We start from the raw sequence: 16944 nt of genomic DNA, 5'->3' as shown, positions 1-16944 counted from the left end.
GCAGATGTTTTTTCACCACACACCACACACAGGTTGTTCGCACTTACAATATTACTGATATAACAGCTTTAAAAATTCTGGGCAAAAGAAGGTAGAGAGGTTGTTTACCAGGATGCTCACTCACAGGCCACACTGCTGCTGCGGCAGTCCCAGCAGAGGCGGAGGCAGACGGAAGAGACAAGGGAGCACTGAGAAGTGGTTGAGCATTGACCCAGGCACCAAGAGGTTGCTGGTTCGATTCCTGATCAGGACTTGCCCAGGTTGTGGGCTCGGTTGTCATTGGGGACTATATAGAAGGCAACCGATAGCTGTTTCTCTCTCATTGATATTTCTATATCTCTCTCCTTTCCTATCTCTCTAAAACTCACTAAATACATTTTTAAAAAATATGAGACTGGAAAAAACTTCTCAATAATATGTGATTTTAACATCTATATGTAACTAACTAAATGAGGTGGGCATCTAAGTATCTCCTTTTCATTGCTATAAATTTGTGCTCAAGTTAGCCAACAAACTGTCTTCTTAGTGAGAAGCTTCCGTTATATTTGGCCATATTCAGTACTTGTTGGTAGTGGCCTGATTTTTTGGGGATAAGGATAAAGTAATGCTCTTTAGTAAAATCAATGCTGCTTAGTAAATGTTTTTCCTAAAAGCAAGATTGTAAAGATTATTTACTCTAACATGTGTCAAGTAATATGTGATTTTAACATCTATATGTAACTAACTAAATGAGGTGGGCATCTAAGTATCTCCTTTTCATTGCTATAAATTTGTGCTCAAGTTAGCCAACAAACTGTCTTCTTAGTGAGAAGCTTCCGTTATATTCGGCCATTCAGTACTTGTTGGTAATGGCCTGATTTTGGGGGATAAGGATAAAGTAATGCTCTTTAGTAAAATCAATGCTGCTTAGTAAATGTTTTTCCTAAAAGCAAGATTGTAAAGATTACTTACTCTAACATGTGATTGACCTTCTTGCCGAAAGAATCAGGCTTACATTAACAAAAACAAATGCTACCATATTTTACATAGAAGATAGTCATGACTCTTAACCAATCTATTTAGTGTTTATGTGAAATATATATATTGCATATGTACACACACATACTGATAGATGAACTAAGCAAAAGTTTTTCTCCTCTTGTAAGCTAACTTCTACAGTATTCCAATCTGAAACCCAAAGGAAGAAAACTTCTTAAAGTATGTGTAGAGTTCAACGGCCAGTTCCTCAACTGGATGCAAACTGAGAACTGTCTAAGGGATACCTGCATCTCTGGCAGAGTCCACTGCAGTGTTGTAAGCAAAAGAGTCAAACTTCTGAAGGCTCTGTGACCAGCGGGCGAGGTTGTCAGCCATCGGGGCGGCGGCCTGCTGGACTCCCGTCGTCGTCCTGTTTGCCTCCTCGGTGGCCAGCTGGGACTGGCTCAGGCGCTGCTGAGCGTCACCTTCACACAGAGCACAAGGACACGCACTTTGCAGAGAAGCGGGGCATTTGGTGGGAACGTTAACACCCGTTTATTCACTGGGTCACACAGACCTTATTAAATGTTGAGCTTTTAAGCCAAACGAAGATATTTAAACATATGTTCATTATGATGTAAGTTAGGTGCACAAGACTACGGTAAGCAGTAATAATAAGTGAGCTTGGAAGACTCTAGAGCAGTGATGGAGAACCTATGACAACACGTGTCAGAGGTGACACGCGAATTCATTTTTTGGTTGATTTTTCTTTGTTAAATGGCATTTAAATATATAAAATAAATATCAAAAATATAAGTCTTTGTTTTACTATGGTTGCAAATATCAAAAAATTTCTATATGTGACACGGCACCAGAGTTAAGTTAGGGTTTTTCAAAATGCTGGCACGCCGAGCTCAAAAGGTTCGCCATCACTGGCCTAGAGTCTAGCTAGCAAATGATAGCCCTGATGGTACTGACCACAGGGACTGCCCGTGGATGGCACTCTCGGGCAGGGCTTGGGTGTGCTGGAGCACTGTAGCTGGATGTGATTGTGTAGTAAAGCACCCACTCCCTGTGGTCCTGGTTTAGCTCTCACTGCTGGGGAAGGCACATCTGCTTCCAATCATGTCTTTCTAAAATTCCACTGTAGTCTCAGATTAGGCAAGATGAGGGCCCTTGTTTCTCTATTTTGCTCACTGGTCTCCCTGCTTCACTATAAAAATGATGTGACATGTAACAGAGGGCAGCTGTTTACAGTTGGGGCCAGAGAAACCCAATAACCATATTTGGATGTTCATAACAAAGTAGGTTAGTGAACAGTGCATAAAAGCAGTATGATTTGAGGAAAACAACACACACACACAAAATTGGAGGAAAATTCTCTCAAATTTAATGGTCACCCTTATATGGTGTAGTTTTCAAGAATTTTCTTTTTTTGTGTGTGTAATGAACATAGTTTCTTTTGTCATCAGAAAACAATATCCTATATAACAAAAGGCCAGCCACCATAAGCGTAACGAACAGAATGACCAGGGACCAGAACCACCACAGCCCCTCACTGGGCTGGATCCGCTCCCAAGCAAGCGGTTAGGGGTGATCAGACAGGCAGGCTGAGTGGTTAGGGGCAATCAGGTAGGCAGACATCTTCTCACAGTGTTGGCCCCGCCCCCCAGCACAGAAAGAGGGAGTCCTAGGCTACCAGCGGCGACTCTGTGGCCGGTGTGGCTGGCCAGCGATCACCTCACAGAGGGAGGCCCAGGCCAGTCAAGCCATTGCACCCCATGCCTATTGCCTGCAGAGGAAGGCCACTGGTGGCGGGCTGGGTGGGGGGTAGAGGGGGGCAGCTCTGCACTGATGGCAAGCAGTGGCAGTGGTGGGGGTGGTGCCAGTTGCCTGCAGCTGGGGGAAAGAAAGCCCTGATAGGCGCTGATCTCAGGCCAGGGCTAGGGACCCTACCCGAGGGGTCCTGGATTGTGAGAGGGTGCAGGCCGGGCTGAGGGACCCTCCTGAGTGCATGAATTTTCATGCATCAGGCCCCTAGTTTATTTATAAAGAGATTGATAGGCAAGAAATTACCTACATCTTCCTCAAATGTTTATCTAATACCAGTGAACAAATAGATGAGGCTTAAGTTCTGTCCGATCCTTACCTCTTTCTGTGGCTTGTAGTTGCTTAATGGCATCATTTAATCTGCTTTTAAGGTTGCTCTTTCTTGCTACGGCTCCCCCCACACGCCTGCTGGTGTCAGCCACAGCTTCATCATTGCCTGAGGAGAAGAAGCCGAAAAAAGTACCAGTGGGGCCAGAATGCCAGGAGAAAAAACTCCATTTCAACAAGAGAAATTCTGATTGTGCCATGGAGTCATCTGCAGCATTGTGAATATGACATGAGAGTGATTTATGGTGATGGCTGGTTATGTAAGATTAATTTTTTTTTCTGAATTGTTTTAATAAAATTTTAATTGATACACAACATGCATCTTGAAAAGGGCACACATTATAAATGCACATCTTGATGAATTTTCTTAAACCAAACATAAAATATAACCAGAGTCCAGGTCAAGAAAATAGAATATTATTTTAGTACCCTTACAATTTCCTGGGAATTCTGCAGTTACCCAAAGATGACCACTATTCTGATTCTCTCTCTGTCTGTTAGTTGTGTTTGTTTCTAAATTTTATTAAAAGGAAATAATATAGTACTGTATTTTAAAAATATTTTTTGTACCTCTGTTTTAATTTCTGTAGAGTTGTAAGTCTTGATACCTGCAGTTTGTCTTCCATCTTTGTTTTTATTCTTCAAAGTTGTGCTGGCTATTCTTGCCCCCTACCCCATTTCCATATAAATTCTAGAATTATTCTGCATACAGTGCTGATATTAAATCTCTAGATAAATTTTGCAGAATTGACATTTTTACAAATTTGAATCTTCCTTTTAATTTACACACTTTTAATTATTTTTCTTTAGATCTAAATTCTCATTTATCTCCATTGAGAAATTCTTTAATTTCTTTCAGGAGCATATTGTAGTTTTACATGTAGAGATCTTAGCATTTTTCATCAGATTTATTGCTGGGTATTGTAATGCAAATGGTGTTATTTTTAAAAGTTAATTTCTCATTGGTATACACAGAACTAAACTGGATTTTATCTATTGAATTGGTAATGTGGGGCTTCCTTGTCTTGCTTTCAATGTTGGTGAGAAAGCTTTCAATATTTCGGTTTTAATTTGATGAATATCATTTTATTATTCTGTATTGAATTATGGAAGCTTAAGTCTATGCCTAATTTGTTATGAATTTTTTTAAAAAAATATGAATGGGTATGGCATTTTGTTAAATAATTTTCCTGCATGTAGTAAGATGATCATATAAATCTTCTATATTTTGTAAGTGTGGTGAGTTACTATTGATGTTTTAAATGTTAAACTATCCTTGAAATCTGGAATAAACTTAACTTGGTCTCATTATGAGAGAATTTGGCTTATAAATTTTCCTTTTTGATAATATCCTTGTCAGATTTTGGTATTTTGTTTGCTTCATAGAGGAAGTTAGAAAGTATTTCCACTTCTTCTATTTTCTAGAAGAATTTATATATGAGTGGTGTCATTTTTTCTTTAAAAGTTTGGAAGAATCCATTGATTTCCTGAGATTTCTTTTGTGGGGAAGGTTTAATTACTGATTAAATTTATTATAAAGCCTGTCAGGTTTTCTATTTGTTCTTGTTTCAGTTTTAAGAGTCTTTTTCTTACAAAACTATTATTGAAAGTGTGTTTGTAGCATAGTCCTAAACTATGTTATCTGGGACCTAATCCAAAAAAGTCAGGATATAATAACTTGTCATCTGAACTGAAGAATCAACTTCCCAAAAATGTGTTCATGCTTTGTTTACTTTACAAACCACCAAAGAAATAATGCTTCTTGATAAACAGAAAAATACCGTTTTCACTTCCCATTATATACTTTTCTTTATTTCTAATGGGCTTGTAGATATATACTCTCCCAGGGTGTACTTACTCCTTCTTATTGTATAGTCTGGTATGCTTGGTTTATTGTTCAGTTATTTTTATCCCCACATGTGTATAATGGGTATACAGTGGGTGGTGCTTAGTTGACTCTGTCACCAAGTACAATGTAACCAAAGTACAAGCATTTCTTTCTTATTTACTCTGGGTAGTGCCTGAGAATTTCCCAGAATTCAATGAGGGACTTAAACATTTTGTGTTGTATTGAACTCTCTCTCCCTCTTTTAACTTCGCTTTTTGAATATTGTGGTATAAAAAATCTTTTTATCTCTTTCTTTTGGGTCCTTTGACTGCAAAAAACACTGGCTGATATACTGAGAAATAATATATTTGGTTCTGTATTTGGAACTCGTAAAAATAGGAGAAAGAAAATCTATTTTGAGCTGGATGTTTATAAGAAGAAATGCTTCATGAAGAGTATGTCCTATTTGGAACTTATTGTCTTACATAAACATTTTTTATTTTACATATGAATTCAATAGATTTCTTTAAATAGCTGCTTCCTGAGTTTATTAACTATTTGACAATGAAGAAAAGGAAGAAAATGAAGATGATTGATCACTGAAAGTCATTTGGATCTAAATTAACAGTAGTCTGAAATTACAATGTAACTCAGTAGATGAATATGGCTCAGCTTGGAAATTTAAATGTATATCACAAACATGTGTATTGTTTAAAGGGAGGCAAGTTCTTAACCACACAGTCTTAACTTTCCTTCAGTGTCCCTTTTACAAATAAATAAATGAAGGGATTTAACTAGCAAGATCATGAAATAGGTGACAAAATCTACAATATATTCAAAGAAACCAATGCAGAGAGACTTATCTGAATATAAAACATTGAATTTTAAAGAGATAGCATTCCTAAAATAGAAAAATTGCTTTCATGAGGTTCAATAACTCAATAATGACAGGAGTGAGACAATACCTTGCAAATTATCGAGGAAAATAAAATATTTAAGTCATTGAATCATGAAGACCTGCATATTCTGGTCTTCACAAAACATGAAACAAAAGCAATACATAGACATGGCAACATTTACTTAAAATATTTTACTATTCATCGAATTCCTTACTGTTACTAATGTAACTCTTTTCTAAAGAGTATGGTCAAGACTGGCATAAAATAATAGTTGTTTTGTGGTAATTAAATAGTTAAATATTCTGCATATGAAAAACAATGCACTTATTTTCCATGTACTTCTTTGTAAAAAAAAAAAAAGGGCACAGTAATACTCGAGATTAATTGCTTTGATAAAATTACATAAAGTGTTCAGTTTCAAGCTTGGCCTTTTGTTTTTAGGTGGTAATTAGAAGTTAGCTAGATAATGGATTTCCAACCTCATTAGTCAATGCTCGACTATCCTTAGAAATGAGTTCATTACGTCAGTGATGAATAATGTTCAGTGAAATTCTTATTCAATTCAATTATTTTTAAGATTCAGAATTGATTAAAACGATTCACTTTAATTTTTTCCTCCCTCTCCCACTCTTGGGAGGTATTGCTTCAGCAGATGCAAACACCAGCCTTTGAAAATGCTTCTTCCCCTATGGCCATTAGGCTTGTCCAAAATACAATAACTTTGAAAAATACAAGCTACAAGAAAGCAGAAATAACCAAATGGCTTTGTGGTACCCTATCCTCCTGACCCTCACAGTGGTGACCCAAATGGGTCACCATGGGTAAAATTTTAAGGAAACTTCTGAATTGTCCAAGAAAGAATAAATGATGTGCAATGTAGTTTTAGTGTTAAGTGTCTTTATGGCATAATCTCGATAAAAATTGATGTTTGTATTAATTAGTCCATTTGATTATTAAGAATTCCCACCACATGTTTTACTATATAGAAGTGGTGTGTGTGTGTGTGTGTGTGTGTGTGTGTGTGTGTGTGTCTGTTTTGCTTTTTTGTTAATCCTCACCCAAGGATATTTTCCCCATTGAGTTTTTACAGAGAGTGGAAGGGAGGAGGAAAGGAGAGAGAGGGAAGAGAGAGAGAGAAAGAGAGGGAGAGAGGGAGAGAGAGAGAGAGAGAGAGAGAGAGAGAAACACTGATCTGAGAGATACATCTACCAGTTGTCTCCCACATGCTCCCTGGCTGGGGCCAGCAATGGAACGTGAGATTCTGGTATTCTTCAGTGCACAGACCAATGCTCTAAACACTGGACCATGGCGCTAGGGCAAAAGTTGTGTGTGTGTGTGTGTGTGTGTGTGTGTGTGTGTGTTTTAATCCACAATTTATTTCAAAATATCTAATCTTTGCTTTGTTACACCTTGACTTTGAGCAGAAACTATTAATGTATTAATCAGTTGAAATATCACTTATTCTTTAATCCTAGAATTTTAAAATCTGTCTATCTGCAGAAATATTATATGAAAGGAGGGAAGCAGCTGTAAACCCGAAGGAGGTGGGAAAGTGAAGATACTTACTGGAATCTGCCCTTGTTTGCAGTTGTCTGGCTTGATTGAGGAGGTTCTCGCTTTCATCTTTATGGTAAATGATTTGAGTGTCAATCCCACTCACAGCCTACAAAGGAATTGAGTGGAGAAAATAAGAATGATGGTAGAAGAGCTATTTGTGATTTAAATGATGCAGTTTATCTGCTAAACACCAAACAAAATTCATGCAGCTTTATTTTCATAGGTCATCTTTCAAGGTCAAAGGTGAACATGAGACAGCAATGTCCTCGCATTTTCAAGATAAATGATTTTTGAGGAAAATTCAGTAAACTGAGAATAGCGCCTGGCCAAGGCCTCATCAAAATGCTTGTCCTGTATAAACCATCAACAAATAATTTTTGATTTGAAAAAAGTCAAAAGATGAAAGGGATTAAAAAGTAAAAACTAATAGGTATAAAAATAGTCGTGGAGATGTAAAAAAGCAAAGGGAATATAGTCAATAATATTGTAATAACCATGTATGGGGCCAGGTGGGTCCTAGATTTATAGGGTTGATCACCTCATAAGGTACATATATATAAATGTCTAATCACTATGTTGTACACCAAAACTAATATAATATTGTATGTCAACTGCAATTGGGAAATAAATTGGGGGGAAAAAAGAAAAAAATATGAAGGTCTGCATAAAGCATATTCTCCCTCACCAGGAATTAGTCTTAAATATGTTTTATTCAGGAATTGTGGCTTCAAACAATTGTCCAAAAAACTGGCATTTGCTGTCTGGAGTTGGGCACATCTTGAAGAAATTGCACTATTGAAACATTCGTAACATAAATAAAATGGTCTTTTCTTAGTTCTGCTCTTTCTGCCACTTGTGTTACATTGGAAGACCAAGAGATGACATTAGAAAACAGAAAAGTCATATCTGGGAAAAGGCAACATATAAATGAACTTTAAAATAAGAGAATACGCACATCGTAAATTTGGTCAGTGATGTTCAAAGCCAACTCTGCCGTATCGTTGGCTTCACTAATGTAATTGGCGATGTTTTCATAGACATTGGAAGCGTCCAAAGCCTTCTGAACCAGACCGTTTGTATCTGAACTGTGTAAATTCCTGTTAATGAACAAACTTGTCATTATTGTTCCATCTCACCTCTTTGGGAAACTGGGCCATTTGTAGGGCTTGATTGGAATGCTTCCAGGACCACAGGCACTTCCTGTTATTCAAAGTCACCTGGCTTGACAAGGTTTTCCTAAACTCATTTCTTAGAGGCTCATCCTCTTTGCATTCCCCTGCCTTTGGTGACCACAAAACCATCCTATTGTGGCTCCATGGCAGCTGCCTGCCTGGCAGCAGCCACAGGAAAAAGGAAATGATGAGTTAAAAACAGCCCTCTACCCCTCTTCAAGCAAGAGTTTATGCTTGGCGGTCAGGCACAGGAATGAACCCCGTCATCCCCATCTACTCCTTACCTATTGCTATTCCCTTTCCATAAAAGAAACCAAGGCTCTCAGAGAGGTACACAGCCTCAGCCTGGTGTTAGGCATTAGCTGGGTTCACTATTCATTCAAACTTACTTTCCTTTTTTCTTTTCTTTTATTTTTAAATATTTTTTATTGATTTTTTACAGAGAGGAAGGGAGAGAGATAGAGAGGTAGAAACATCGATGAGAGAGATACATCGATCAGCTGTCTCCTGCACAATCCCTACTGAGGATGTGCCTGCAACCAAGGTACGTGCCCTTGACCGGAATCGAACCTGGGACCCTTGAGTCCGCAGGCCGGCGCTCTATCCACTGAGCCAAACTGGTTAGGGCTCTTTCCTTTTTTCTTGCATGGCCTTATTTCCCTCACATAACAGACCATATTTTTCCTTGAGAAGGGAAATAACATGCATGGGGCATCTATGGACAGATACTGGGCTAGCCCTGTTCTATAGATTGTTTTTTAAAATATATATTATGTTTTTAATACTTAGCACCTCCATGACCTAGATATTATTATTCCCTTTTCATAGAAGCAAGTGAGGCTCTGAGAGAGGGTTTGTCTCACTCCTGAGGCCTGGCTGCCTCCCTTAAGCACACATCTCCACTCATGCCTCCTCCTCCCCAGCCCTATATACCATGTTCTCTGCCTTTGCCCCTTTCTGGCCTCTGTAAGGTTCATCTAACATTTATTGAGTACCCATCATGCACTGAACAATCCCATAGGTGCTGATAACAGCATATGCTTCAGAGGATTGATGTGAGCTACACAGGGACAAAATGTGTAAAATGATTGGCACCATGCCTGGTGCCCAGTAAACATCAGGACTTATTTTTATACCTAAGGTATTTCCTGAATTGGAATCCCAAGCTAGACAATAATTCATTTTATTGACACGTACTTCTCCCTCTATAACATAAATGCCCCTTCCCCCTTTCTGCACCTTATGCTCAGTTATTTGTCTCAATTTTAAATCCACCAGTTCCACCTTTTTCTCTCAGTTCCAAACACTGGTGAGTAGTACCCCTTAACCAGCGGTTCTCAACCTGTGGGTCGCGACCCCTTTGACAGTCGAACGACCCTTTCATAGGGGTCGCCTAAGACCATCCTGCATATCAGATATTTACATTGTGATTCATAACAGTAGCAACATTACAGTTATGAAGTAGCAACGAAAATAATTTTATGGTTGGGTCACAACATGAGGAACTGTATTTAAAGGGCCAGAAGGTTGAGCACCACTGCCTTAATTCATCAGTAACTTCCAGAAGATTCTCTGTCACCCAGTATATGAGATTGCAGATGTCATGCTGGCTCATCTCTTCAAATGCCCTGACCTGGTGAACTCAGTCAATTGTTTCTCAGCCTTCTGCATCCAGTGTCAGGTCTTACATGCTCTCTAAGGCTAGAGTGACTTCCTCTGCATTTCTTTGGCTACATCTTTCTCTTTTGTTCAAGTAATTTTCCTGGCTCCTCCACACCAGGGCTGACTTAGTAGGGAGGACAATGATAACATTTATTTTTATATGAAGGCACTCATGCCATATAATTTTTAACCTTTTATGGAGGAAGGGGCCCACAGAAGCAAAAGAACCCAGGGCCCATGAAAGTCGGAATGCAGCCCTACTCTGCAGAGGTAATTCTGATCTTGCCATGTCTTCCTTCCCAGAACCCCTTGTTCTTAGAAATTGCTCAGAAAGTAAAACCTGAGTAAGTTTTTTTAAAGGATAAAAGGAATATCATTTTATAAATATTTACTAATATTTTAAAATGTTGCTGGCTAGAGTGGTAAGAAGATGTGCCTAAGAGCTTGAAACAAAGTCTTTGTCACTTGTTTTCATTACAAGGCACAAAACAGGCACCGCATCAAAACAAAGCGTGTTTTTGAAATGGGAGCTTCTTGATGAATTATGTTTATCTTTTTTGAGGCATAACATGCAAATCATTGGGTACCCAGATAGATGTTGAGGTATATTCACATTTTGAAGGAAACATGTCTATAAATTTGGATGGTTCCCTGCATATATTTAATCAGAAATATCCTAAACACAAAAGGGTTTCAGGGTGATTGATGTTCCCCATCATGTTTCATGCAAAGCATGTGATAACTTAGAATCACGCTGGGACACTGCTTGCCGCAGCAGCGTTCAGGGAAGGGTGTGCTGGGTTCCCAGTCAGGAGGATGGGCATTACAATGACCAAAGAATTTAAAGAGTGCACAGGGATGGGCCTCAAAATAACGTTCTACTGATGCAGCACATTATCCAAAGCATCTTTTAGCCAAGTTCCATTTTATTGGCTTTATCAAAAGCATATTTCCTGGGAGCATGACACAGCTGGATATAACACACCAAGGCTTGACAAGACCTGTCTCCCTCCCCCCCACACACACATACACCTCCTTTCTTCTCCACTTCTCTCTCTCTCCCTCTCTCTCAATTCTCAGGAGATTTGTAGGATATTAAAATTTTTGGCAGTCAGGAATAAAAAGGTGATTTAAGTTTTAAACAGAAGTTGCTATCGGTTCTTATGTTGTTCATGACCTTGACTGATTCATATTTCTAATGGCCGAATTTGCAGTCCTTTCTCTGTAATTATCTCATTATTTATCTATTATTTCAAGGCCATGAATTCAATTCCAATCTTTCAGTACATTTTAATGAATATGAATTGAGTGCCCAAAGGGTGCATGACTCTCTTCTAAATGCTACGAGGAAGAAATGTCCATTGATTTTTCTCTTAACAGGTGTTGAAATCAAATAGATCCAGTTGGGGCAGTGTAGAGTAATGAGAGTATTTACCAGAAGTCAGTTGTATTATCAACTTCCAACCAGCTTCACTTAAGAAACTTGAGTATGGAAAGCTAATACTGCCAACGAAGTAAATAGGCAATTATGGTAGATTTAGACCTTGTAAAGGGGTCTGATTTATTTGATATTTTGCAAGTTATGCCTCTAAGAAAAATGCATTAATAGCCCTAGCCAGTTTGGCTCAGTGGATAGAGCATCGGCTTGCAGACTGAAGGATCCAGGGTTCGATTCTGGTCAAGGGCACATGCCTAGGTTGTGGGCTCGATCCCCAGTGTGGGGCATGTAGGAGGCAGCCAATCAATGATTCTCTCTCATCATTGATGTTTCTCTCTCTCCCTCTCCCTTCCTCTCTGATACCAATAAAAATATATTTAAAAATGCATAAATAATTATGAAACAGAAATCCCTTCACACCAAACACAGGTCTGTAATCTGACAGTTTTTTTTTTTTAATTTGAAAAACTATCTCCCCGAAGTGATTACAATAAACAGTGACTGGTTCTCAGATTGCCCATCAATAAACAAATAAAAAAGCAAACCCAGCCCTCAAACCAACCTGCTAACACTGAATCCCAATAACTCTGGCATATAGAATTGAATAAAAATAAGCTAATTAGCCCATGTAGATATTTGCATTTCTCAAACCAGGATATTACCTGTTTAGTTCATCCGCCTCTTGTTGAAGATTTTGTGCATGGTCAACAGCTTCTTGGACTAAACTATAACTGAGGTTACTTAAGTTGGATAGCTTTCCCTGTAGTTCATTTTTGGCTCCATCTATTTCAGCATAAATCCCTGATGCATTCTAAAGAAAATATTTTTAAAAAATGAGTTGAATTTAGAAAAACTTAAAACATTTTTCCCAGGAAGTATCAAAAGATAATCTCCATTCTTCATCATTATGAAGTTCAATAAATTTCAGGCCAGGTCTACATGATACATATAAGTAAATATTTATCTGTTTCTCTTGCGTAGTCAACTCCTTCTCTGCTGATTGCTCCCCTAGCATTCAGACATGCCCTGCCATCTCTGATCTGAAAGCAAACAAAACTAAAGTAACCAACGCTAGCTTCTGTGATGCTGCTCTCTCCTGGTTGGATTCCTATTTCTCTGGCCAGGAAAGAAGCCTTAAAAGCTGGTGTTCCTCAGGGTTTGACTCAGCCCTTTTCTCACCGAGAACTCTAACTCCTCTCTGTGAGCCCAGTCTTTTAGTCTCCGAACTCATTCTTTGCCATCCTGAAGGAATGCTGATCTTTCTGTTAAGCAAATCTGATTATGTTATTTCCCTTCTCAAAATCAGCCATTGCTTTGCAGGTGCAAATCCAATGCCTTAGCATGTCTTCATCAATTGACTCCTCCTCTCACCGAATTTCATTTCTCACCACTCCTCACCCTACTACGCCTATGGTCCACACTTGAGTAACTGATTGTTGTTTCAATGCTACATAATTTTTCTGACCACTGTGTCCTTGCGCATACTATTTTATCTGTCTGGGAATACTGTTCCCTTCTTTTCTGTCTCATCCACCTGGAAAAATTCTACTCATCCTTCCAAATTCAGCTCAAATGATCACTTCCCTGATGAAGCCATCCATCCCTGACTTCTGCAGGGTGAGTTCAGTATGGCCACATATTGTTTTAAGCCACGTATTTAATTACTGTAATCTTTTCACTTGAATATTACACTCACCAGGTTACACAATCCTAGGAGATAGAAATTATGTTTATTTTTGTATTCCCAGAGTATAGTACACTTCCTGGCATATAGGGTTTATTTTTATGAAGACAGTATTAAACCTCTAGCCATTTGATTGCTCATATGGGGAACAATACTTTGAAGAAAATATTTTTAATTGTATAAGCAGAAAAATGTCATGGACATCCCACCTTTATTCATTAATTCATTCAACAAACATTCATTGTGTGCCTACTATGTGTCAGGCACTCTTTTAGGAGATAGAATAGATATTTGTGGACACATTCTCTGCTCTCAAGGAATTTACAATCTGGTGAGAAGATGCAGATGATAAAAAAAAGGGATCAAATAACTGATAAAGTTAATTTCAGGGAGTAAAAGTACTTTGCATAAAAACAACAGGTCAGATGGGTTGGAGAGTGATTGAAAGTAAGAGGCCCACTTAGATTGAATGGTCACAAGGACACTAGCCAGTTGAAAACTTCAGGACAGGGGTGAAAAGGTCCTGAGGTAGGAAAAAATATGGTAGTGGGTAAGAAAATTAGAGAGGAGTTAGAGTGTAATAGTCTGAGTATTGTGAGGGAGGGGAATTGTGGGGCATGAGGTGACTTAGGGATTCATGGGCCATGGTAAAATAAGTTTGTTTCTTACTTTAAGTGTCACAGGAGGTTTTATGTGGGGAAATAATGGGATCTGATTATGTTTTTAAAGGATTGTTCTGCAACTGCATAGAGAATAAGTCTTGAGGGTCAAGAGTAGAGCCAAGTGGATCAGTAGGAGGCTCTGTGGCAGGTCACACTGGAGATGAGGAGACTTAGACTAAAGAGGAGTAGCAGAGAAGAGGGTAGGCATTCAATCTGGAGACAGGGCCAACAGGTCTTGCTGAAATGGGAGTGAGAAGAAAGGAGAAATCAAGAATGAGTCCAGAATTTTGAACTGAGCTATTGGGTTGTGCCATGTATTGAGGTGAGGGGGGGACTAGGGAAAAAGCAGATTTTATTCAGAATACTCAGATTTGAGATGCCTATTACATATCAAAGTGGTAGATGAAATTGTGATTTTGCTACAAACCATGCTGAGTTCATACTTGAAAATGTCAAGTAAGCATTCAGATGAAAGAACTTGGACCTCAGGGAAGGCATCAGAATCAGAAGTATACATTGTGGAATAATACATATAATTAGATTTTAAAGTCATGGGATTCAATGGGAGTAAATGGAGAGAGAATATAAATAGAAAAGAGGCCCCATGACTGAGTACTGAGCCATTCATTATCCCGAGCAGGGATCGACCTGGCCCCATGCCAGGTGTGGCCTGAGGCTGTTTTTGGTATAGCTCCCGGCTAAGAATATTTTTTTACATTTTTAAGGGGTTGTAAAAAAGTAACAACAAACAAAAACCAAGAAGAGAATAAGGGAGAGCAGTTGCATATGGCCTGCAGAGCCTCAAATATTTGTCTCTGAGAGGGTGTGCAGCGGTGAAGCCAGCAAAGGAGGCTGGGAAGAAATGGCCAATGAGTGGGAGGAGAGCCAGGTAAGTGGGGTATCGGAGGAGCCAGGACAGGGTCTTTAAATAAGGAAGGAAGGTTAGCAGTGCAAGGCTGAGAATGCTGAGGAGAGAGAGATGCAGCCATGGTTTTGGCTATGTTGAGGTTGCTGGTGACTTGGACAAGCACATCCTCGGCGGAGGGGCAGGGACTCCCATTTGGAGTGGGTTGAGTACAGTACACAGCACGGAGCTGGGGGGTGGGGTTAAATGGCTCAAGATATTTTGCTGTGATGCTGAGAATACTAGTAGTATTGAGGTGGAAATTAGAGGGGATGTAAGCCAGGTCATTTTTCTTTTTAATTTTTGAAAGATAAGGGCTATTAAAGCAGGTCTGTATGTTGGCAGTAATGATCAGTGAAGAGTAAGAACTGGGTGAATCAGAAGAGAGATTGCATGCTTTTGGGAGCCATACCCTACTGCCCTGTCTTCAAGGTGATAGAATAAAGAAAGCAGGTGGAGGAATGAGGCTGTATCCGGAGAAGGGACACTTTATTATTTATTTCAGGAAGAGAGGTAGACATCTGCATACAGATACAGGTGAGCTTGTAAATTTAGGGAGGAAATATGAAGTGGGTTCTCTTTGTTCTTAATTTTTTAGTGAAGCATGAAGCAAATTCACCAGCCAGACTGATAGAAGAGGAGGTGGGTTTCCCACCAGTCATGTTGGCTGCACTGGATGCTGGGTGTACTTGGGTTTATTGGGGATATAGGGTTAGAATTCTCAGGTGAGTACAGTAGGGGCATAGTATAGAAGTTAAGGGTGTTTGCAAAGAATGAGTATATTGATAATTTTAGCTGCTTAAGGAGGGAAGAGAGGATAGGAGAAGCGGATAAATGAAGTAGAGGAGATCTCCATGTGGCTAGAGAATTATTGGAGTGGGCATTCCAGAGTAAGATAAGAAATGGTGCTTAGGGTGGGAGGTGCTTGAAACTGGGATTTGGGAGGAGGTACTGTTACTGATGACCAGAGTATGGCCATAAGAGAGATGAAAGAGGTGGACTAGAGGAAAAGCTTCTTGAACATGAGTTCAAGGGAATAGGGATGGAGAGGAAGACAGGGAGCTTGGTGCTGAAAGACTGAGATGGTGATCACACGTGGCACTATTGAGCACTTGAACTATGGCTAACATAATTAAGAAATTAAAGTTTTAATTTAATTTTAAATCATTTAAATTTAAGTAGCCATATATGGCTAGTGGCCACCATTCAATAAAAAAAACCTGAAAGATTTAGTCACCTGATCTTAGTTTTATAACGCCAGCTAAATTGATAGATTTGAATTGGATTCAATTATTCTGTGGCACTGTTCTAGCTGCTGTTCTAATCTGCTATCAGTACAAACCTGAACAGGTCACATGTGTCCTTACCTTTATTATTTCATCAAGTTCTACAAGGGTCAGACGAGGCGTTACCAAAGATTCTGAAGATGTCCTCAAGGAGGCATTCACCCCATCCATGTGTCCTCTCACTTTGCTGTGCTGTTTCTGTAGGAAGGAAGAGTAAAGGACAGAAGGAGAGAAAGCGGCTTTAGAGAAAGCATCAGAGAGTGGTCAATGTCCACTCATTGTCCTTGCCCCAGACAGATCCGGGTTCCAATCTCAGCCCCACCGCCTAATTGCTGTGCGACTTTGAGGACTTCTACCCTTTGAATGCTTAGTTTCCTCACCATGACACAGATATAACAAAGGAGACACCTTGGGAGCGTTGAAGCTTGTAGATTAATACTTAAAACATCATCATCTCAGAGCTAACACTCACTTCTCCGTAAATGTAAAGTGGAACTATGAAGACAGGATTGAATGTAGGCTCTATATTTTCAATAATTGGAAAATGAATTAACTCAGAAAAGTATCATGTGCTAACCTGGGGCACAAATAGCTCATTTGGGTAGGAATAAAGCATATACAGAATAATCTTAATGTCCTTTGTAAAATTTAAAATGGCTCTATTATTAAAGCACAAAATTGTGATTTTGCTTTCTCCCATTCTGAGCTCATTATGTTAGATGCTCAGAATTTTTGAGG

At 39.1% G+C, this 16944-nt stretch overlaps 1 protein-coding gene across 2 annotated transcripts in view; it reads right to left on the bottom strand.

Annotated features, from left to right (window-relative positions):
• LAMA4 (laminin subunit alpha 4) overlaps positions 1-16944 on the bottom strand; it is a 136354-nt gene that overhangs the window by 42562 nt on the left and 76848 nt on the right. For both annotated transcript variants that reach the window (XM_015561621.1, XM_015561622.1), the window contains exons 12-17: positions 16288-16404; positions 12333-12481; positions 8354-8495; positions 7408-7504; positions 3107-3223; positions 1263-1442 (exon numbers count right to left, since the gene is read on the bottom strand). In XM_015561621.1, the coding sequence (XP_015417107.1) occupies positions 1263-1442; positions 3107-3223; positions 7408-7504; positions 8354-8495; positions 12333-12481; positions 16288-16404 (802 nt within the window). The remainder of the gene's footprint in view (positions 1-1262; positions 1443-3106; positions 3224-7407; positions 7505-8353; positions 8496-12332; positions 12482-16287; positions 16405-16944) is intronic.

Source organism: Myotis davidii, unplaced genomic scaffold (assembly GCF_000327345.1).
Source record: "Myotis davidii unplaced genomic scaffold, ASM32734v1 scaffold196, whole genome shotgun sequence".
NCBI classification, from domain to species: domain Eukaryota; kingdom Metazoa; phylum Chordata; class Mammalia; order Chiroptera; family Vespertilionidae; genus Myotis; species Myotis davidii.
This window is presented reverse-complemented; position numbering and strand designations above follow the sequence as displayed.